At 40.5% G+C, this 22581-nt stretch overlaps 1 protein-coding gene across 1 annotated transcript in view; it reads right to left on the reverse strand.

Moving 5' to 3' along the window:
• Positions 1-22581, reverse strand: part of AMFR (autocrine motility factor receptor) — a 40267-nt gene that overhangs the window by 11902 nt on the left and 5784 nt on the right. Inside the window, exons 2-10 of the mRNA XM_055412727.2 lie at positions 17886-17978; positions 14521-14685; positions 13049-13201; positions 10717-10757; positions 10419-10551; positions 8688-8821; positions 7731-7841; positions 2983-3173; positions 1161-1264 (exon numbers count right to left, since the gene is read on the reverse strand). Coding sequence (XP_055268702.2) covers positions 1161-1264; positions 2983-3173; positions 7731-7841; positions 8688-8821; positions 10419-10551; positions 10717-10757; positions 13049-13201; positions 14521-14685; positions 17886-17978 — 1125 coding nt within the window. The remainder of the gene's footprint in view (positions 1-1160; positions 1265-2982; positions 3174-7730; positions 7842-8687; positions 8822-10418; positions 10552-10716; positions 10758-13048; positions 13202-14520; positions 14686-17885; positions 17979-22581) is intronic.

The following is a 22581-nucleotide window of genomic DNA, read 5'->3' on the forward strand; positions in this document are numbered from 1 at the left end:
CAGAGTAGGACTCCGGTCCAGCCTGTTGACGCTCTGGTACTACGCAATTTGTTGACACAGCACAGAGCCCATCTTGGGAACACGCTTTCACTACACATTTGTTGAATAAATACACTAAGATAAGTTAATGGACAAACAGATGAACCAATGACTTCCTAAAGTGCCGGCCAGGCCTGCCCATGTCAGCCAGAGGCCCTGTTCGGGCAGGAATAACACCGTTTACATTTTTAAGACTCTTGCATTTATCATCATAATAAACACTACATTTCAACAGTGGTCAATCAGTGAAGATCAGATGACAAAGCTTTAGAAAATACACAGAATTTATCCTTGAATGAGCCAAGAGCATGCCTCAACAACTCACAGTGTATGTGTTTGTGTGTATAAACACACACACTTACGTCCATAGCCGTATATGCATGTATAAGGGTGTGTGTGAATGTATACTCAGTTATTTATTTTGGGAAGGGAGGAGATGGAGTCAAAATAACACATTTGGTAGGCCTACTACAATTTTTAACAAAAACCGTATCATTCACTCAAGTCAGTAACTCCCCAAATACTTTTGGTGAAAATTAAGAGGAGCCCCAAGACTAGCGAAGATCACAAGAGTGACCCTAGTAGTGCTCAGAAAAGGTTACAGTATCTGCCACATCAGTAAAATGAAACCTCACTTCCAAACCAGTTTCAATTTTTTTCTTGGTAATTATTTAAATTTTGTTTTAAAGTTTTTATGTTATGTTGGCTTCTGCCATACAACCATGCAAATCAGCCATAATCACACATACACCCTCCTTTGCTAGCCTCCCGCTCCTCCCACCCCATCGCCAAGTCACCAGAGCGCGCCGCGCTGGGCCCCCCGTGTGCGCAGTAACGGCTCACCAGCCCTCCCCACACCTCTCAGGGCACACGTGCTGACGCTGCTTTCCCTACTCGCCCCCTCTACACCTGTGTCTCCATCCCCTCCCTGCACGCCAGTCAGTTTCCGTCTTAGAACACAGGAACTGAAGTGGTCCCGATGAATAAGATGCCCCTGAAAACCCTGTCGTTCTGCCAGAGCAGAGTGAGACCAGCCAGGTCACGCACACGGCACACGCTCTCCAGCTCCTCCTTCCCTTCTGATTAATAAGCTCCTTCTCAAGGCAGCGTGCGCTCCTTACCATTGCATTGAGCTGGGAGTTGCTTGCCTGCGTAATGCCTAGAATGTTGGTGGTGTGCATCACTTCGACTGAGAAACTCGGCAGCCAACTCGCGATCCGGGACCCTGAAAACAAACGAGAATGCAGCGCAGGTTTAGAGGCCTCCCTCCTCACGTGAGTTCCCATGTGAGGGCCACTACCAGCCAGGGCTTCCTTTACCCCAGGCCTCTGACCAAGTGTCAGTTCCACTGAAACCCCACCTGGGTTAATTATTCTTCCTATTTTACTCTTCTCAGGGATCTGACTCCAGTGCTCCTGTTGGACCCCAAGGCACTCAGAAGTTAGGTAACTTGTTCAAGATCCGGTGGCCAGCATTTAGTTCCGGTGGCCAGGACCTGAAGCCACAGGCAGGTTCCAGGACACCTCACCGCTAGGCTTGCCCACTCTCCAGTGGCCCTGGACCCACACGACACGCCATCCCTCCCACAGCCCGCACTGTCAGGAAGGTGTTCAGGGCTGCAAAGCTGCTACAGGAGCTGACCTTTCACCCTTCTCCCCACACTACTCATAAACACTACTCATCCGCGGACATCATTTTCATGAAGTAGTTTCTACTTAATAATCTGGTTTAAAGACTTTATTTTTCTCATTCAAAATGCTTCTCCAACTGCAGTACAACATAAGCTGTTGGACTAAGGGTACCAAGAAGTCTGCTGCTGCTACCATGGCCCTAAGAAAGGGGATCCTCAGCTATACGATCTAAAACAGCCCCATATCAAGCCACACATTTAAGGATTTCCCTCTCCTTCACAAAGGAGCACTGAGGCCAGAAATGTAAAACAAGCTCAAGGGCCACTCAAAAGTCTTGCCTGGACAGTTTGTGCCCAAGAAAAAGCTGGATACCTATTTCACGTACTTACTAAGGAGAAATAAAGTTGCCTTTATCAATTTGGACTAGGTTTTCAGTAATAATTCATAAAAAATAGCTTACATAGCCAGAACCCATGTCCAAGATCCGCTTGTCTAAGTCTGATGAGGAAGAGGCCTTAATTAGCAGCCACAAAGCAGCCCCTCTACACCTGCTCAGACAGCCAGGCGGTCACCATCTCCTCAGAGATGGACTCCGCTCCTCTGGTTCTTCCTATCAGGGATTTCAACATGTTCCCACTCCTTCTGTGCCCCACCCTTGGAAACTCAAATCAGAGACAGGAAGAGCACTCCTCCTAAACAAATAGTCTAGGGATACCTACTTTAGAGTAGGAAATATGAACTCAGCATTTAGTGGTATTGAAACTGATGAAAATCAGCAATGGGCCAATGTAATGTGAATTAAGGGATGATAAACCAGTTCCTCATATGGTGCCCATGATCTTAGAATTTTAAGTGTGGTTTTATCATGAATACAACTCTTTTCAACATTCTGGAAGGCTGAACATCCGTATCTCATGGACCAAGCAAGAGGGTTCCGGCTCTGATTCTCCTTCTAGTACTCACTGGGACGACTATTCAGTGACCCTTCATTATATGCTTAAGTATTATACCAACGTAATGAATTATTAGCAATGGTTAACTATTAAAGTGATTAAGCTCACTCCTGCAGGCATGGCTGATTCAACTATAACTATTTTCACCTCCCTGAACCCTCTTCCTCCCCCAGTTCACACAGAATCTAGCAAAGTGCCTGGTATAGACTAACTCCTCAGTGTTATCCATACTTACTGAACACTGTCAATTCAAACTGAAATATATTATTAAACTAGCCTGTACAGGACAAGTTATAATGAAAACAGTGTCCCCTAAGAGAACACCCTGCGGGTGGTTTAAGAGGTTGAAACCAACTAACCGTCGAAGTGGAAGAAGTGATTATGTTGATTTAAGCGAGGTCTGCCTTCGGCTGCCGCCACAGGAACCAAATTCTCATCCAGGTTCTCTCCTGGATGGTCTTCCCGGACACGATTATTGTCAGCAATGTTAAGAGACATCCTGCATGTGGGGCAGGAAGTGTCTTGTTCTAGCCAGGAACGAAGACAAGAGCTACCAAAAAGTCCAAAATAAGATATTCTTAGCATATTTTGCGAGAATTCACCAGAAGTACTCTGAATGTATCAGTGAGTTGTAATTTTACTTTCCATTCACCATTAGCAAGATTTAAGCATTGAGAAACACTTGCTGACATTACCTCTCGCCCAGTTTCACCCTAATGTACTTCTGGTGTATCCCGCTCTGGACATCATTCGTTAACATACATGGTCATCTACAAGCTCCCAGGCATGACCCTTCTCCAGTAAGACTTGCTCATACAGCTCACCATTTTCCTCTCCAGTTCAATTTGACTAGCTTCCAATCCAACACCCTTGCCTCTCACGTCTTTGAATCCTCTGTTCCAATGATCTGTTCTCTCACTCTACTTTAGCCACCCACTAACATGGTCATAACCTTGGCCTTCTCATCAAAATCGTGACTTCAAAGCTCTTATTCTCCAGCTTACTATCTCTCTGCCAGAAGAGTGTATGACAGTAATGGTCCAAAATAATGAATGTGGAAATTCAACTCTATCACATTTTGAAATAATAAAGTACCTATAATTCCTATTTGTGATCATGCAACTATTAGCCAAATAAATGATACTTTTAAAAGTTCACGTCCCTTTAATCAACACCCTTAAATCACACTTCTAGTTACACCAGCCTTGTGTGAGGCTCCAAAAGTATGTAAAATCCTTGCCTTCCAATAATGCTACAGGTGACACACTTTCCATAAGCAAATCTAACTTTACTTCATACTTCCAGCTCAAATGGATCAGTGACCTAAATGTAAGGGATAAAACTATTAGAAAAAAACTATCATGAACTCAGATTTGGCAATGGATTCTTAGATCTGACACTCGAAACATGAGCTACAAAAGAAAGAATGGGTAAATTGGATTTCATTAGAAATTTAAAAGGTATACATCAGAAGATATTACCAAGAAAGTGAGAAGACAAGCTACCAAATGGGAGAAAGTATTTCCAAATCATACACCTGATAAGAGTTTAGTATCCAGAATACATAAAGAACTCTTACAACTCATCAACAGAAAGAAAAACAACCCAAATAAAACAGGATAATCTGACTTCAACAGACATTCTCCAAAGAGAATGCACAAATGCACCAACAAGCCTGTGAAACAATGATCAGCATCACTGGTTAATAAAGAAATGAAACGCAAATCAAACCACAATGAGAAACCGCTTTACAACCTTTAAGATGGCTATTATCTAATGCAAAATGTAAACAGGTATACTAGCTATAGAAAACAGCATGAAAGTTCCTCAAAAACATGGAATTATCACATAAGCCAGCAACTCCACCTCTGGGTATATACCCTAAAGAACTGAAAGCAGGGTCTTGAAAAGAATTTGCACCCCCATGTTCGCAGCAGCATTATCCATGACAGCATGAGAAGACAGAAACCACCTAAATGTCTGCTGACAGATGAATGAATGAACAATGTGATACAGACACACAATGGAACACTTTTCAGCTTTAGAAAGGAATGACGTTCTGCCACATGTTACAACATGGATGAACCTTGCAGACATTATGCTACGTGAAAAAAGCCAGATAAAAGGACAAATACTGTACGATGTGCTACTGTGTGAGAGCTGACAGGAGATAGAAAGGTTGTTGCCAAGGACTGAGGAGAAGGGGAGACTATGGAGTTACTGTTTGATGGATATAGAGTTTCAGTCTGGGAAGGTGAAAACGTTCTGGAAATGGATGGTGATAAAGGTTGCCCGACAATGTGAGTGTACTCAATGTCACTGAACTGGTACACTTAAAGATGGTTAAATGGTAAAATTTATGTTATGTAAACATTTTCGAGGGTTTCCCTGGTGGCTCAGATGGTAAAGTATCTGCCTGCAATGCAAGAGACCTGGGTTCAATCCCTAGGTCAGGAAGATCCCCTGGAGAAGGGAATGGCCACCCACTCCAGGATTCTTACCTAGAGACTTCTATGGACAGAGGAGCCTAGTGGGCTACAGTCCATGAGGTCACAAAGAGTTGGACACAACTGAGCGAATACATTTTCACTTCATACATTTTTTACCACAACAAAAACATTACATTTGAGAACTAGCATTAAAAAAAACCCACCATAATGAGATACCACTTCCTACCAACTAAAATGGCTATAATAAGAAAAAAACAGAAAATAGTAAGTATTGTTGAGGATATGAAGAAACTGGAACCTTCATACATTGCTGATAGGATGTAAAATGGTGCAGCTGCTGTGGGAAAATCTGGTGGTTCTTCAAGAAGTTAAACATAGAATTATCCTATGACTCAGCAATTTCACTCCCAAGTATATACTGAAAAGAATTAAAAACAGGTACTCCAACAGATACAGATATCTGTTCACAAACATTTATATTAATAGCAGCATCATTTGGAATAGCTAAAAAGTGGAAAAATGGAGGGTCCATCAATGGAAGAACGGATAAACAGACTGTTCAATTATTATAAAAAATGTTTAACTCAGTCATAAAAAGGAATGACGTACTGAAATATGCTACAACTTGGATGACTCTGAAAATTTTATGCTGAGTAAAACAAGGCAGTCACAAGAAGTCACATATTGTATGATTCCTTTCATATGGACTTTCCAGAAAAGGCAAACCCACAGAGACAGGGAGTGGATTACTGGCTGCCAGGTAATGTGCAGAGGAAGGAGTGGGGAGTGACTCCCTGTAACGGGTATGAGGGGTTATTCTGGAGTGATGAACAAGTTTTGAAATTACAGAAGAGTGGTGGCTGTACCACACTGTGAATGCACTAAATGCCACTGAATTGTATACTTTAGGATGGCTGATTGTATGTTATATGAATTTTGCCTCAATTAAAAAAATTAAATCCTAAAATTAAGCTAATTAAATGCTTGAAAACATTTTTTCTGGAGTGAAATATACTCTTTTGAGTTATTCTTCCAAACTTTCTCCAAGCTCCTTAGGAACTATCTGAAGTTTTTGAGAAATGCATGTGTCTCTGGTCTTCCAACCTCATCAACCAGCACCACCATCCATCCAGTCGCTCAGCTGCAAAACTAGAAGAATCCTCAACACTTTATGTTCCTGACTCTCTCACAGCCAGTCTGCACCACGTGCCTCCTGCTGCTTCTCACACCTGTCCACCCCTCTCCTGCTCCTCTTCCACTGCTCTAGCCCATGTGCCTCTCGGCGCCCGAACGCTAGCAGCGCTTACTAACCAGCCTCCCTGATTTTTCCCAGCTGCATATCTGATCCTGATCCCCTACTTTAAAACCTTCCACGGCCCTCAGTTCCCTGCAAGGTGACTCAGGCCTGTGTCTTCTGCCTCAGCAAACACCATCCCCTCTCTGACACTCTGAGCTCCTGCCACACGGGTTCTCTTTCACTCCTTGGATACACCACACTCCCTCTGTCTCCAAGGCTCTTCCACCCAATCCCTTCTTTTGATGCCTTCACACCTATTCATTGTCAGGAGTCACCTTCTCCAGGTGCCATATTCCTTTGTTACAAGCTCTCAAGGACCACATTCCTTTTCTTTAGAGCAGTTGTCTCAATTTATCCTTACATGCTCATAAACACTCCTGCTTAATTCATGTCTGTCTCCTCCATTAGGCTGAACACTTTGTGAAACAAAGACCACCTCTGTTATTTTAACATTATTTCCCAGAAGCCAACTCAGCAGCCAGCACATTAAAAAAAAAATCAATAAATTTGTTGAGTTACTGATACTCTGGCTCCAAAGTCTTTCTAATATTAAAAAGGAGAAGAAAAACTACTTGGGAATACAAAATAAAGAAAGGAACATTAAACATGTAAAGATTATAACTTTCTCAATATGCAAGACTGACCATAGATACAAAAGGTCAAGAGATACCCAAAGGTCTATCAACATGAAAAACATTCAATCTACAAAGAGAATAATTTAGGATATAGGTTGAACAGACACAGTCCATATGAGAGCTCTAAAAATGAATAACGTTAGGAGGTGAGGACTGCAACAGCGAGAGACAAGGGCTCGCAGGGGACAGAAGAGCCTGCCCTGCACACAGATCTAGTCCAGCCATGGAGGTTCTGGAATCCCTGATGACACAGTCACAGTTCTGGGCTGCTTACTGCCTCTGGTCTGATCCCCATCCGATCACACTGCCCTGGTGTGTGCTTCTATGTTGCTTCTGGGCATGCGCGAAATGAACAAATAAATATTCTCACCCCAATAAAAGGTGAGGAAAGGAATAAGCTGTTGGAAAGCGAGGATTCCTCCACCCCTTTAGCCTATGTGTTATACCTCAGAGCTTACACAGAGAAGGAATGTGAAGACAGCTAACACATCCAGAAACTGAGATGGCAAACTGTGAGTGGGGAACAATCCTGCCGTGTAGGGAAGAGGCAGAGAAATAAGGCACACACTCCCAGGTCCCCCACCCCACTCAGTACCAGCACCATGGCCAGTCTGAGGGAACGCGCCCACTCTTCAGCTAAGGTTGGTCTTAAGCCCCGGCACAAGAAGCATCCTCGTGGCCAGGACAGAACACCAGTCCCATGTGGCCCCCTGCAAAGCTCCTACTTGTGGAAAAGATGTCCACAAGGCAGTTTCCTCGCAGCCTGCATGGAGTCCCAGCAGATGGCGCAGTCATCGTTATTGACAGCCAGCTCCTCTGGAGTTGCCACTGCAAACCTGTAAGAAAAAAAAACGAAAACCATCAGAGTGCACTGGCAGGGATCTCTGTCAACCCGACACACAAACACTGAGCACCACTTACAGCACAGATTTCACCTTTCCAACAGCACAGTTACAGAGGAAGCATGTTCAACATGAACTCTCCACCCACGAAAACCATGACAACCATGTTCTCTTCAGAGACCATCAAAGAGCAAGCAACCTATACAGAGAAACTGACCGTGTCATAACACAACGGCCCTTGTTAATGATGACTTGAGCGGACATTTCTGGGTAGATTAGAGGAGTTAAGACACCTCAGAGAGCCAAACTGCTCCCCTGGACACAAAAACGATGCCTGTTAATCTCACACCTTTCAGGCTTGGTTTAGCCTCCAGATGCCAAGTGAACACCTCAGTGAGGTTAAGAGTGTGACAGACAGAATGTGTGTTTGTGTGTGTCTGTAAGCCTGCATGTGTAAGGAATAAAAAGGGCAGAAGCCCAAGGAGACTTCCATTTAATAATAGTGATGATAAAAATAATGATGTAATAAAAGAACCTAATATTTACCCAGTACTGTTCTAAGTATATTATGTTCATTATCCCATTGAATCCACCCAACATTCCAGGAAGAAGGTATTGTTATTATTCCTAGGCTTAAGCAACCCAGGCACAGGGAGGTAAGTAAATTGTCCAGAATCACACAGTAACTAAGTGGGCTTCACATCCAGGCAGTCTGACTCCCGAGCCTGCACTCTTCACCATTCCATTAACAGCTGAAAAAAGCAGGGATATAACCCGGGATCTGTTATTGTTAAAGATCTCAAATGTGTCAACGTAGGCGGCATCAACCTGCTGACTCACCTGGCTTCCATGTTTCCAACCACTCGCAAATAGTTCTTGTGCCGGCGGATGCGACGCTGTACTTCATGAAACAGGTAACGCAGCTGCATGAAGATGACCAAGCTGGCCATGGACAACCAGATGTTGCCGAATAACTTGATGAGTGAGAGAGAGGATAAAATGTACAATAACGGTCAACGTGACCTTGCTAGCACTAAGGGTGAGGCAAGCAACAGAAGGTCTGAATCTGGGTAAAGGTGAACAGGAGCAGTTACTTGGGAAGCAAATGCACAGACTTCTCTCATGACCCTGAACACTGTCCATGCTCTTGAGCCTAGTCACTCCATCAACAGCCATCTTTCTGAGGAACTCACCAGAAATTTTAAAGCTTTATGCCAAATGATGTACATTCATGCAATTATAAAACAGAAAATCAGGAGACAGACCAAATGCCCAGTAGGGGAACAGTTATACTGTGAACTCACATAATGTAATATTATATACTCATTATATATATCATAAAATATAATTACATCCTATTATATTTTATATATAACATTTTGAAGATTAATGATATGGGTAAATAATAGTTTAAGTGAAAAGAGGAAAAAAATACTTCAAAAAAAAACTAATATGTGACCAAAAATTATGTAAAGATGTGAAGAGGCAAACAACTGAATAAAATCTAAATACTCTTATTATGGGAGCTGGGTGCTCAATGGCTAGGGGTGGGGAATTGAAGGAAGGAAACTGATCAAAAGGTACAAACTTCCAGTTGTAAGATAAAAACTTAGTGGGGATGTAACATACAACATGATAACTACAGTTATAACAGTGCTGTATGATGTATTTCAATTAAATCATCATAACTCTGTCATGGAATTTTTATCTTAAAGGTATTAAAATGATTTAGAAGAAATGTTGCTAGCATAGGAAAATGCACATAATACAACAGCTACAAAAACCTAAGCTATATGCCCAATATATGATGAATATATGGCTTTGAATAAATAAAGCAGCAGTAACCACAAAAAAAGTCAACACTTAACTTTGGACATTTGTTTGGCGGCGGGGGGGGGCGGGCGGGGGTTTTAAAGTACGTTTTCAAAGTCATTTTAAAAAAGTACACTTAGAAATGTGCTACATTCAACTCCCAAATCTTTAAATGCTACTTGACTGGCTTACAATATAAACAAATTGCCCACCAAATATGTTGATTCTCACCATTCTGAGATCACTGAAGTGCTAACCAGGGAAGCAGGTTTTCAACATGGTGATTTCTTGCACATCAAAGTAAAATGCAAACAATGAAGTAGGAAAAATTAAGAATAAAGACTGCTTTTAATTACAAAGATGGAACATTTATGCATCCATGAAGCAGCTAACACTGTGGGAGTCCCCTTTACTGCCTACAAAGTAACTGCTAAATATCAGAAGCCATAGAATCTACGAGGAGAGGAATTCTTTTAATACCATGCTAAAAGAATTAGCTCCTGACTTGGTCAGCAGAGTGAGTTAAGTCTCCTGGGAGGACAGCAAACACCTCTTGAGCTGGGCACCAAAGCTGTTCCACATTGTTTTACACCCAATGGGCAGAAAGAAACAAAAGGGGAGGGGCACAGTTGCATCATTTTTATAGTCTTTTAAGTGGGTCATCCACAAATGTTTCCCTTATTAAACTTTGTACTGAACAGACTTCCTGATTCTAAAAAACTTAGCTCTCTCTGTTGGAGTTCCCACTGGGAAACTTACCAACATGTGAATATGGTGCATGAGGTCCAAGGACAAGAGAGTGAGCTCCATGACAAAATCTGTGTAATAGACATACGTCCCCTTTCCTTCCCATGTCCCTTCATGGTTGAGGTCCCAGAGGTGAATTACGTATCTGCCATGAACAGAGAAGAATCATGTTAGTGATTTACTGTCACAATTGAATTTGCTTTAAATAGGATACAGCAGAGTCACATTTTTACAAATTTTCTACATGCTATATTTTAAAATCAACTGTAAGAGTGGACCTCCATCACCTCCCTCCCAAATTTCTACTCACCGTAAAATCACATGAGCAGTCCTCACTGTCACAAGAAGAGACTATTTTAAAAAAGAGAGATTTTTTTTTTCTTTTAGTAAAGTTTAGGGTTGCTCAGACCAAATTAACTTTTGCAAAATGATAAAAGACAAACATTTCTCAGTTCAATTAAAAAGCAGGTTGTTCAATGGCTGGGGCGGGGGGTGAGGGGGACTTGGAAGATGGTAGTCACAAGTTACCAGTTATAAGGTAAATAAGTACAGGGGATGTAATGTATAACATGACTATAGGTAATCTGTACCGTATACTTCAAAGTTGTGAAGAGAGGACATCCCAAAAAGTTTCATCACAGGGAAAAAACATTTGGGGGGAATTAAGAGGATACTTATTGTGATAATAATCATTTCACATAAACTATTATTATCATTATGCTGTACACCTTAAACTTATATAGACTATATATCTCATTAAAACTGAAAGAAAAAAAAAAAAGTTACCAACCATTTTAGTTCATGTGCTTCAAATTTCCATGGAATATTCTTAAGACCCAGAAACTCAACTTTTATTGAGCCTTTTCCTGTTAATAGGTGACAACCAACTACACCTGTCCAGCTCCTGGGGATGGCTTCCACAATCTCGAGGTCACTGAATTTGACAATCACTTCTATTTTGTACAGCACCGAGTCACCGTAATTGATAACCCGAAGAGGTGGTCTGAATACCTGGGGGCCATATACCCAAGGTAAGGTTTAGACCCTACTATCCTAGATAATCTACGAGTCCCTGCTTGCTGCATAATGCTTTCTGAACCCTGTTCACTGACACAGAAGAAAACCGAATGAAGGCAATCAATAACAAAATAAGACCTTCATGGTATTTTGTATTATAGAAACTGATGCTAAGAAAAATGTCCTCTTAATCTAGGAGAATTAAACATAAACATTCTTAGAGATTAGAAAACTTTCATTTACAAATAGAAAATATTTTGTGTAGAAGAGAAACACTATAAAAACATGATTCAGTTCAAAATATCAAACCCATAACATGATAATTTATCTTAAAAACTTAATGAGCTAAAATAAAATATGTACTATGGCCCAATAGGCCTGTTTTAAGTATCTTTATTTTTAGGTGCACCTTTTTCAAAGTTTGGCCTAATAGAAATTAAAAGCTCGAGAAACAAAAAAGGAAAACAATGTACTTACACTACGTTATACTCCAAAATGAACACTATTAAGAAAAATAAATTTTAATCCTATTCTAACAAATTCCCAATTAGCAGTTTAAACTTATAGTTTTGATATTAGCCATCTACTGATAGTGATACTAGATATCGTTCATTTTTTCATTAATAGCAATTATGGACGAAAGTGTTTTTCCTTTGGCCTGAAAAAAAAAAAGCAAATATAGCCACTGAAAAGAAAGAACATACAAAAAATCTGATTTCTATTGAATAGAAATTGGTATTTTCAGAAAGGTTTTTAAAAGTGCATTTTAAATATAAATGAATATCTCAGATTATTCTCTAAAAATAATGAATATAGTTTCCATATTTATTGTATTATTCTGTAAAATCTTAATTTATGGCCTATCTAAACTAACCAATTACAGGTGGTAGTTAAGTCACTAAGTCAAGTCCAACTCTTTGCAACCCCCTGGACTGTAGCAGGTAAGGCTCCTCTATCATGGGATTTCCCAGGCATGATTACTAGAGTGAGTTGCCATTTCCTCCTCCTAACCAATTACAGGGTATTTCCCTATTGTTACCAAGTACTGATTCTTAAGGAGAAAACCTTTCCCACTTGGAAGTCATAGACCTTGGATTATGCTAATTTTACCACTTTGGAACTTTTAGCAGTTCGGCTTCCATGCCATTTTCCCATTCATAAACAGGCATGTAAGGCATTTACAACAATCACCAGTGTACAGTAAGCACCATGTATAACTGCTGGCAAAAATAATTACAGCTGACCCTTGGGCAACAGAGGAGTGCATAAATTTACAGTCAGCCCTCCACATCCAGCTCCTCCGCATCTGTGGATTCAACCACCCAGGGACCGTGCAGTATTTCCTACTGGAAAATATCCACATATAAGCGGACCCACACAGTTCACACGTGGTTCAAGGGTCAACTGTACTTTTTATTAGGTTGTAGCAAGGATTACATGAAATAACATACATCGAAGCATTCAGTACCAGAATCCAATCTAAAACAAAGGAACTCCAAAAATGTTTGTTAAAATCAAAGACCAGCTATCCATCATGGGTGAAAAATAATCTGTCAACCACCCTCTAGCTTCCTCGAAAATACATGGGAACACAACCAGAGCAAAAGCCTGTGTCTGTATCTTACCTCTGCAGCCATGAAAGCCAACGTGTGCATCCCATGCGTGTAGCCTGTGACGCAGCAGACGACTGCTAACCCACAGCAGGAAAGCAGCATGGCGGTCAGAAGGGACAGAACTCGGCCGTGGCTACTCATGGGGGTGGTGGGAGAGAAAGAAAGCTGGAAGGACAAAACGGAAGACAGAGCTCATTCTTCAGCACAGCAGCGCTAAACCTGACGGAGAAACTCAAGGTTAAGCTTGGTGGCTTTGTTAGGAGGTCTGCACAGAAAAGTATCCCATTACCAGATGGTCAGAATTCTCCAGCCAACCTCAATGTGAGTATGTGCTGATACCTTGAGATCTTCACCATTTAATTTAGGGATCATAACAATATACATGATATTTTCATCTCAAATTCCCAAGAATCCTCCTACCGGTGGGGTTACAAGCCTCTAGAAGCAACTTGCCAGAGGTCTGTCATTCTCCCTTCTGGCTTCAACAGGACTCTGGGCAACACCATGCTCTGTCGTGCTCTTTCTCAATCTTGCTCTAATCCTAACCTCTCAAAGTCACCTGGGGGGACATTCCTAGCCTGTTCACAGCTGGGACAACTGAAGTGTACTCCAGGTGAAGATGGACCACTATCGTCATGCTGCGTTAACCGCACACAAGCAGAGGCAACAGCTTGGAGAAGGGAGGTCTGGAGCTGACTCCTGAGCAGGAAACTGTAGATACCAAACCAGCTGGGGAGACAAGCAGCACCTGTTCATGGCCCGGGATGGAGGCTGAATTCTGAAACAGCTCAAGGCCGTGGAACTGAGATCAACTCACATAGAGGTGCAAGGACCACCACGGTTCATGAAGACTGGGTAAGGAAACGGGCAAAGAGTACATGGGGCGGGTTTCACAGAGCGGCAGGATTGCAGGTGCCCATTTGCTCTGCATCTATGAGATCAGTTAGGGAGCAGTCAGGAAGGAAGATTCTCCCGCACAACTCTGCAGCCAAAAGGCAGAACTTACACCCAGACAGAAGAGCATTCACTTCTCCAGGGACCAAGGGAGCGAAGAGAGCTACTTCAGTCCTGGCCCGGGGGTGGAAACAACATAAACTAGTCAGAAAGAGGAGCCCCAAGGGTCAGAGTAAGAAGGGAGAGAATGGAAGATTAGAAAACATCTGGAAGAGATCAGCTATTTTTCAGTTTAAGCTTTCCTTTCACTCACTACGATCAAAACAGTTTGTGTTAGGTGAACTGACCCTACGTGGGCTGTCATGTAACAGCACTGGGAAGGGGAGAAAGCCTCCTGAGGGTACACTGCCCCTGCATTCCTTGGCTGCTGCAGAAAGTTCCTCAAGAAACAGGCAGGAGGTGCCTGAGCCAGGAGCCTTCCCTGGGAGAGCCGTCGTGCACACGCATGTCACGGCTCATTCATATTACACCATTCAGACCTGGCATGTGTATGCCTAAGCAGGAAAAGAAGAGCTTGGGTAAACACTCACATATTCAAACCGGTCCTTGCAGAGCTGAACCATCAGGTGCAGAAATACTAGTCCAGCAAACCAGAGGCACCACATGACCACTTCTTCCACTGTTTGGACATTCAGCACACCGAAAATGAAAATGAACTTGTAGAAAATAAAATTCCAAAATTTGTCTTTGAGGTGCTAAAAAGAAAAATATTTGTAAAGGTGAGTACCATTATACCTAATCCGTTCTAGAGAAGGTAACACAACAAAAGCTGGCTTTTAAGGAGGAGAGAATATTCTATTCTCTGCTTTCTAACACTTGTCCATGACAAAACCAAAGGCAAAGAAAGAAATGAGCCCTCTGAAGAACAAAGGTAGGACATCTAGGAAGTAATCTACAGATTCTGGATTGAATTCCTCAGTCAGTTAAGAAATTTTAGACCTTAAGAGTGGAATAATATTAGTTTAGTATAATATTAATAATATATGTTATATAACAGAATAAAACACAGAATAAAAAAGAATAGTGACAGCTACAAGTATCATTTTTACTACTTATGCTCTCTGAATTCTTAAAACAAAAGATTAGACATTCTTTTTTTTTTAAACATCCTTCAGATTCAAAAATAACATATGCTAATTTTTCAGCCATAATCAATAATGTATGAAAAAGTACAAAGAAAAGTTAGAACAAAACGATGCCTTAACATCTTCATGCAATTTTCTTCCTAAATGTAAAACACTGATTGATGCCAATGAACACTGTCTGAAAGGACCATGCCAGTGAACACAGATGGTCACTGAAATGTTTTTTCACCATTCAGAAAGTATTGCAGTGAATATCTTTGTACAAAATTCTATTTTTTCAACAATCAAAGGTTATGGATGTTGTTATGGTTCCCAATAAGTAACATCCACTGATTTCCAATGAAGTTATATAATGTACCCGCCCATATACGTAAGTATATCCACTTCACTGTACTCTTTCTGACACTGACGATGTTCAATTTTAAAAATATTTACCGTCCTGAAAAAAAAGAAGGGCAACGAGGAGCATCAACCCAACAGATATTAAAAAGTACTATCAAGCATAGTGGTGGAAACTGAGTGCAGAGAAGGGTGAAAACATGGCTCCTAAGTTTACTTTTATATAAAGTTTTTAAACTGTGTAAATGTTTCACAAATTCAAAATTTTAAACAGAAAGAAAAGCAAAATTGAAAAAAAAAAACAGAAATAATTGAACCCACATGTGGAACACATTGATAACAAAACTATTTAAAGATAAGAGCTATTTTGAGAACTTTAAAACACTGTACTGTGCCTAGACGCCCTTTGTTCAGAGAAAATGAACTAGGAATTGACAGATGTGAATGTCTGTTTCCAGATCTGGGGCAGGAAGCATGAGGTGAAGCTAGAACATTCTGTGCCCTGGTTCTGAACCTTTGTTCCACCATCTATTTCCTGTATGGCTTTGGTTACCAATCCCATGCTTTGGTTTCCCATCTATAAGACAGGCCTTATAGCAATAGCATATATCTCACAGAATAGCTGGGGGAAGTAAGTAAGTTAATACACATACTGTGCTTAGACAAATGCCACAGTAGGCATTAAGTGCATTAAAAAAACCCTTGTTACACCGCCACTTAACAGTTTAACATGTGTTCCAGTTTAGGTATTCAATGTCTTTGCCCCAGGTATTTACTCTGCTTCTTCAACTTTAAGCACCCAGAGAATAAACCCATATCAACTCTGTAGTGTGCTAACTCAAATCAGTGCTTAGTTAATACTACAGGATGACACTGGTCAAAAATGGTCATCACGGAACAACATGAAAGACGTGATCTATACAGAAGACAGTGGAGATGAGTGACAAATGTGCCGATTATGATTGCCTCCAGGTATTTTAAAAATCTCTATAGTACTTCAAGGTTAATTCTCTGTAAATTTTGAACTGGTATTTAACATTTTAGGAAACATAAAGTGGTACATAAGGCCCACTGGTGCCAAAACAATCCACCAACAATTGGATGGCTTGCTTGGCCTGACTGATTTCTGGCCTACAAGTCAAAGTTTTACTTGAAAACAGAAGAAGCATCAAAGAAAGCTTTTGGGCACTCCCCTGGAGGTCCAATGGCTGGGGGCCCAAGTCTGATCCCTGGTCAGGGAACTAGATCCCACATGCCACAACTAACACCTGGTGCAGCCAAAGACACAAATTAAATAAAATTTTTTTTAAAAGTCTTTGTATGCTACCAAAAAACTATGTTCTATTAATCCCATCTGGGAGACCTCTGGAGTTGATATTTTGCAGAAAGTGCTCAATACTCACTAACGAAAAATTTAGGGGAAAACAAACAGCCCTGCTCTTCACAGCATCCAAGGGCTCAATCACACGGTACCTGCATTTTAACTCTGCCCAGGACCTCAGCTGACTTGATAACAAGAGATTTGGGTTGAAAAGGATATGCACGGGGTGAGGCCACTGTGTACTGTTAATGTATCGACAGTAGGTTTTGTGTCTTACCACTGGAATAAGACAAAGTACAACATAGTTCTGCTCATGTGTTATTGTTGTAAAGGCCAGTTCTAAAGTCTTACTCTAAAACACACCATTCTACACTCCATCCGCTAAAATCCTTTGGGGAACTGCCAATCTGCACAGTATGTTCGTGGCATTAATTCTTTAATGAAAGCACATCCTGCTCATATATACATTCTGAGAATAATGTTCAAATGTCAGACTATCTCACCTGAACACTGGCTTGCAAAATGAGGAATCTTAATATTCCTTTCCAAAGGGAAAAACTAAAATCTCTCAGTAAATTCCTTTGGAAAAGTACCCATATTCTAAAGAATGATATATATATTATTATTCAAACAAAAAAAGTCAGACTTTCTTTCAGAATTACCTCATATATGTCATGGGGAAATAGCGATCAAGAACAATACTGGGACAGCCTGGTTACACTGAATACAGACTGTGGACTACATGAAGCATTTTACCAATGTTGAATTTCCTGATGTTGATCACTCTCCTATGGTTATATAAGAAAAGATCCTTGCTCTTAGGAAACATACACTGCACTATTTGAGGTTATATATGATGTCCCCAGTTAACTCTCAGATCAGAAAAAAACATGTATAAAGGTGAATATATATAGAGACAGATATTTATATAGAGATAAAAGGTGAATAGCCATAGATATTTATATAGAGATAAAAGGTGAATGTTAGAGCAAATGGGGCAAAATTTTAGTAACTCTGAATCTGGATAAAATCTATATGGGAGTTCTTCATACTCTTTGTGCAACTTTTCTGTAAGTTTGAAATTATACCCAAGAAAGTTTTTGTTTTTTTAATCTAGTCACAAGAATGCATCCTTGTCGTGCGGACTTACCTGTCTTTCGCTCACTCGAAGAGGGCCAAACACGATACACTGGATTAGCTTAGCCACCAACATCAAAATGCAGCAAGCAGTATTTACTAGAACCTGTGCACAAACCAAAGAAAGGAAGTTTATTTCCTCTTGTTGAAAAATAAATGCAGCTCTAAAACTTTTCTATTGGGAATTTAGCCAACATTTCTAATGACTGAACCTTTCCAGTTTTCTACCAGTACAAGATCAGTAACATCTGAAGGGGCACATTTTTATGGGTGGTTGGGGGTATGGATGAGGAGTAGGGAGGGAAGGTACCAGCTTGGTGGTTAACTCACAGAGCCCTGTCCCAATGTGTACCCTTCAGAAGGCCATCATTCCCTTCAGTCTTAACTGAAATGACCATAAACTCCGCACTGTATGTATAAAAGTGTATACACTTTAGAAAACCGTATCTCTGAGGTATATCAATTCTCATATTAAGGCTTTGAACAGTCTAGAAGAAAATTTTTTCCAGAAAATGTAGTTATCATGAACAGTAAAAGTCCAGCACCCAAACTTCCTACGCTGCTCGGTTCAAAAACAGGAAAAGAAGAGGGTGAATGGTCATAAAGAGTCTACAAAATCAAGGAGAATTGAAAATCAAAAACATACACATTTTCAAATGTATTGCAATGGGACAAAAGATACCTGTGGTTGGTGTTGGCCTTATTAAAGGAAAGGTTCTGGGGCATTTGAGGGGAGCAGAATCAAGAAAGCAGGAATAAACAAGAAAGGTGGCAGGAGGAGCTGAGAACTGCAGCCATAAGACACCAGTGACAGTGTAAGGCCTTCTTCACCAGCAAGTAGAAAATTTCCTTAGTAATTAAGAAGGACCTTACACCTAAACAACAAACCTAATGCTTACAAAATGAAAATGTGAGCTGCCCCAACTCAGAAGTTAGTATGGCACACCACCTTACTGATGCTCCAGTGATTTTTAAAACCAAAGAATCTGAAAAAGTCGAAAGGACCTTGATGCAGAACTGTAAAGACGACTTTCAGTTAGAGCAAATGAAAATGAACACCAACGACAGAAAAAGCTACTTCAATCTTTGTTTCACTAAGTGTACAGGAAGGTGGAGGTGGCCAGATTCCTCTTCCCAGGTCATCCGTTTCTCTACTTCTAAAAGAAGCAAATGATGTTTTAAAAATGAGTAAATAAAGGAAGGTGACAGAAGAGGGTAATATAAGGAAGGAAACTCCCTAGGATCTCTTCAGGTTCCTCTTTGTACTTGACATTACCCAGCCCTTTGGTAACCCTGATGCATTATGTATCATGAATGGTAGCCCTGATTCTTACAAAAGAATAAATTATGTTTGGTTACATTCTGCCTGTCTAATGGGACAAAGAAGTATGGTACGTATTTTCAAAGAACTAAAACAAAAATAGTGCTGAAAAACGAAACTCTTCTGGTAATTAATTTCTTCAGATAACCAGAAAAAAAAAAATTAGCTATCCAAAACATCCTAACCTCCTTAAGTACTATGGAACAGCCGTATTCAAAACAGTCCAACAAATTGGGTAGAATACTAAATTTTAAGGAGATGAAATAGATGTTTAAAAGGTTCATCTTCCTTGTGCTCTAAATCAGTTAGTGGGAACCCCAATCATGTCAATTAAGAAAAAAATGTCATAAGACAAAACTACAACCACAGTCCCTCATGCCATATGGCCCAGCTGAACCGGATTTTTTAAATCAGCCAAACATCCATTCCCAGCCTAATTACAACACAATTTTTTTAAAAAGTCTTCCTGTTTTTGCAGGTAGGCATATGAAATGCAGAAATAAATTCAACATATTAGTACCTACATGCTAAAGGTATGTGGGAGGTTAATAGAAATGAGGTTGATTTGGACCCTGCACTCAAAGAGCTGTTAGGATCTACAGGACACAGAACTTGATCAACATCTAACAGGCCAAGCCAGCTAGCTGCTCTCCTGAGAACAACAGGAGAGATCAAATTTAGGGTCACTCAATCATTTCTCTAACCTAAACAGATTTCTCACATACCCTGGGGTATAAACTAAGCAATAAAGTATTACTTCTTAGCTAAAACTTTTTTTTTTTTCAGTTTTCCTAAGTTCAAAGATAAGGTATAAAAACTTTGTAACTCTGATTTACCAAAAAAGAAGTGAAAGTCTCTAATAATTCCATCACCAGTACATAATCATTTCTATTTTAAATATAAATGGAAGATTTGAAAATTGGCATGGTTAAGCAGGGGAAAAGAGACTGATACCAGTAAACTGATATTAGAAAGAGATTTTAGATAAAAAAGAAAAGATAATATTTTGTGAATTTTATATGAAACTGAAAGCTATACAAGATTGGAAGTAACCAAAGATTTTAAGATCATGAAAAAGTGCTTTTAAAACACCTCAGTTCGGTTCAGTTGCTCATTCGTGTCTGACTCTTTGCGACCCCATGGACTGCAGCACGCCAGACCTCCCTGTCTATCACCAACTCCCAGAGTTTACCCAAACTCATGTTCATTGAGTTGGTGATGCCATCCAACCATCTCATCCTCTGTCGTCCCGTTCTCCTCCTGCCCTCAATCTTTCCCAGAATCAGGGTCTTTCCAAATGAGTCAGTTCTTCGCATCAGGTGGCCAAAGTATTGGAGTTTCAGCTTCAGCATCAGTCCTTCCAATGAACACCGAGGACTGATCTCCTTTAGGATGGACTGGTTGGATCTCCTTGCAGTCCAAGGGACTCTCAAGAGTCTTCTCCAACACCACAGTTCAAAAGCATCAATTCTTCGGCACTCAGCTTTCTTTACAGTCCAACTCTCACATCCATACATGACCACGGGAAAAACCATAGCCTTGACTAGACGGACCTTTGTTGGCAAAGTAATGTCTCTGCTTTGTAATACACTATCTAGGTTGGTCATAACTTTCCTTCCAAGGAGTAAGCGTCTTTTAATTTCATGGCTGCAGTCACCATCTGCAGTGATTTTGGAGCCCCCAAAAATAAAGTCTGCCACTGTTTCCCCATCTATTTGCCAGGAAGTGATGGGACTGAATGCCATGATCTTAAGTTTTCTGAATGTTGAGTTTTCAGCCAACTTTTTCACTCTCCTCTTTCACTTTCATCAAGAGGCTCTTAGTTCCTCTTCGCTTTCTGCCGTAAGGGTGGTGTCCTCTCATATCTGAGGTTATTGATATTTCTCCCGGCAATCTTGATTCCAGCTTGCGCTTCATCCAGCTCAGCATTTGGCATGATGTACTCTGTATATAAGTTAAATAAGCAGGGTGACAATATACAGCCTTGACATACTCCTTTCCCAATTTGGAACCAGTCTGTTTTTCCACCTCTGCTTCTAACTGTTGCTTCTTGACCTGTATGCAGATTTCTCTGAAGGCAGGTCAGGTGGTCTGCTATTCCAAGTTCTTGAAGAATTCTCTTCTACTTACAGAAAAAATGTCAACTTCACACATACTATCATTCCAATACAGATATAAATTTCAATTTTAAAACTGACAGAGCCTTGAAAAATTGAAAATACAGGAAGAAACATAATTCAAGCTGTCTTCATTTAAAAGTAAATCCCTGGATTAACATATAAACACTACCATATATAAAGTGCTTCCTTAATAGCTCAGTTGGTAAAGAATCCACCTGCAATGCAGGACATTCCAGTTCGACTCCTGGGTCAGAAAGATCCACTGGAGAAGGGACAGGCTACCCACTCTAGTATTCTGGCCTGGAGAATTCCATGGACTGTATATTCCACGGGGTTGCAAAGAGTTGGACATGACTGAGTGACTTTCACTTTCACTATATATAAAATAGATTAGCAGCAAGGACCTACTGCATAGCACAGGGAACTCAATATTCTGTAATAACCTATTTGAGAACAGAACATGAAAAAGAAGGGGTATATGTACATGTATAACAATCACTAAGCTGTACACATGAAACACAACACTGTACATCAACTATATTCCCATATAAAGTTAAAAGCAAACTGCATATCAGATCCCACTAGGTCATCAGTGATATTCTTACAGAAAAAACACTTCAGTCCATATTTAAACCAATAAAACCAGGACAAACCTTCTCACCTCCAATAATCAAAATGAGACTCACTTTCAACAGGCTTAGTCTGAACTTGATCCTTACAGACCACAGTAAAAGAACTAACCTCCTTCTATAATCTTCCCTTGTGGGCAGAATCCAAACTTACATGTAAATAAATCTAAGTATAAGGAGCTCACTGGAACACTGTTTATAACACCAGAAAAATAGAAAACAATTACATGGCCATTAGGGAGAATAGTTCAATAAAGTGTAAAAACAGCCATTCAATGAAATACAATGAAGCCAGGAAAACTAACTCAGCAGTTCTACATTTACAAGCATTATATAGAACCTTCGAGATAACTTGCTCACTGAAAAAAAGCAAAGTGTAGAAATGTGATTATTATGCTACTCTCTGTATAAAAAAGAAAGAATATGTATATATACTATGGGTTTCCCTGGTGGCTCAATGATAAAGAATCCATCTGCCAATGCAGGAAATGTGGGTTCAATCCCTGGGTCGGGAAGATCCCCTAGAGAAGGAAATGGTAACCCACTCCAGTATTCTTGCCTGGAGAATTTCATGGACAGAGGAGACTGGCGGGCTATACAGTCCATGGGGTCACAAAAGACTCAGACATGACTTAGCAA

Source organism: Moschus berezovskii, chromosome 22 (genome assembly GCF_049115385.1).
Source record: "Moschus berezovskii isolate FMDL1 chromosome 22, NW_MosBer_1.0, whole genome shotgun sequence".
Lineage (NCBI taxonomy): Eukaryota > Metazoa > Chordata > Mammalia > Artiodactyla > Moschidae > Moschus > Moschus berezovskii.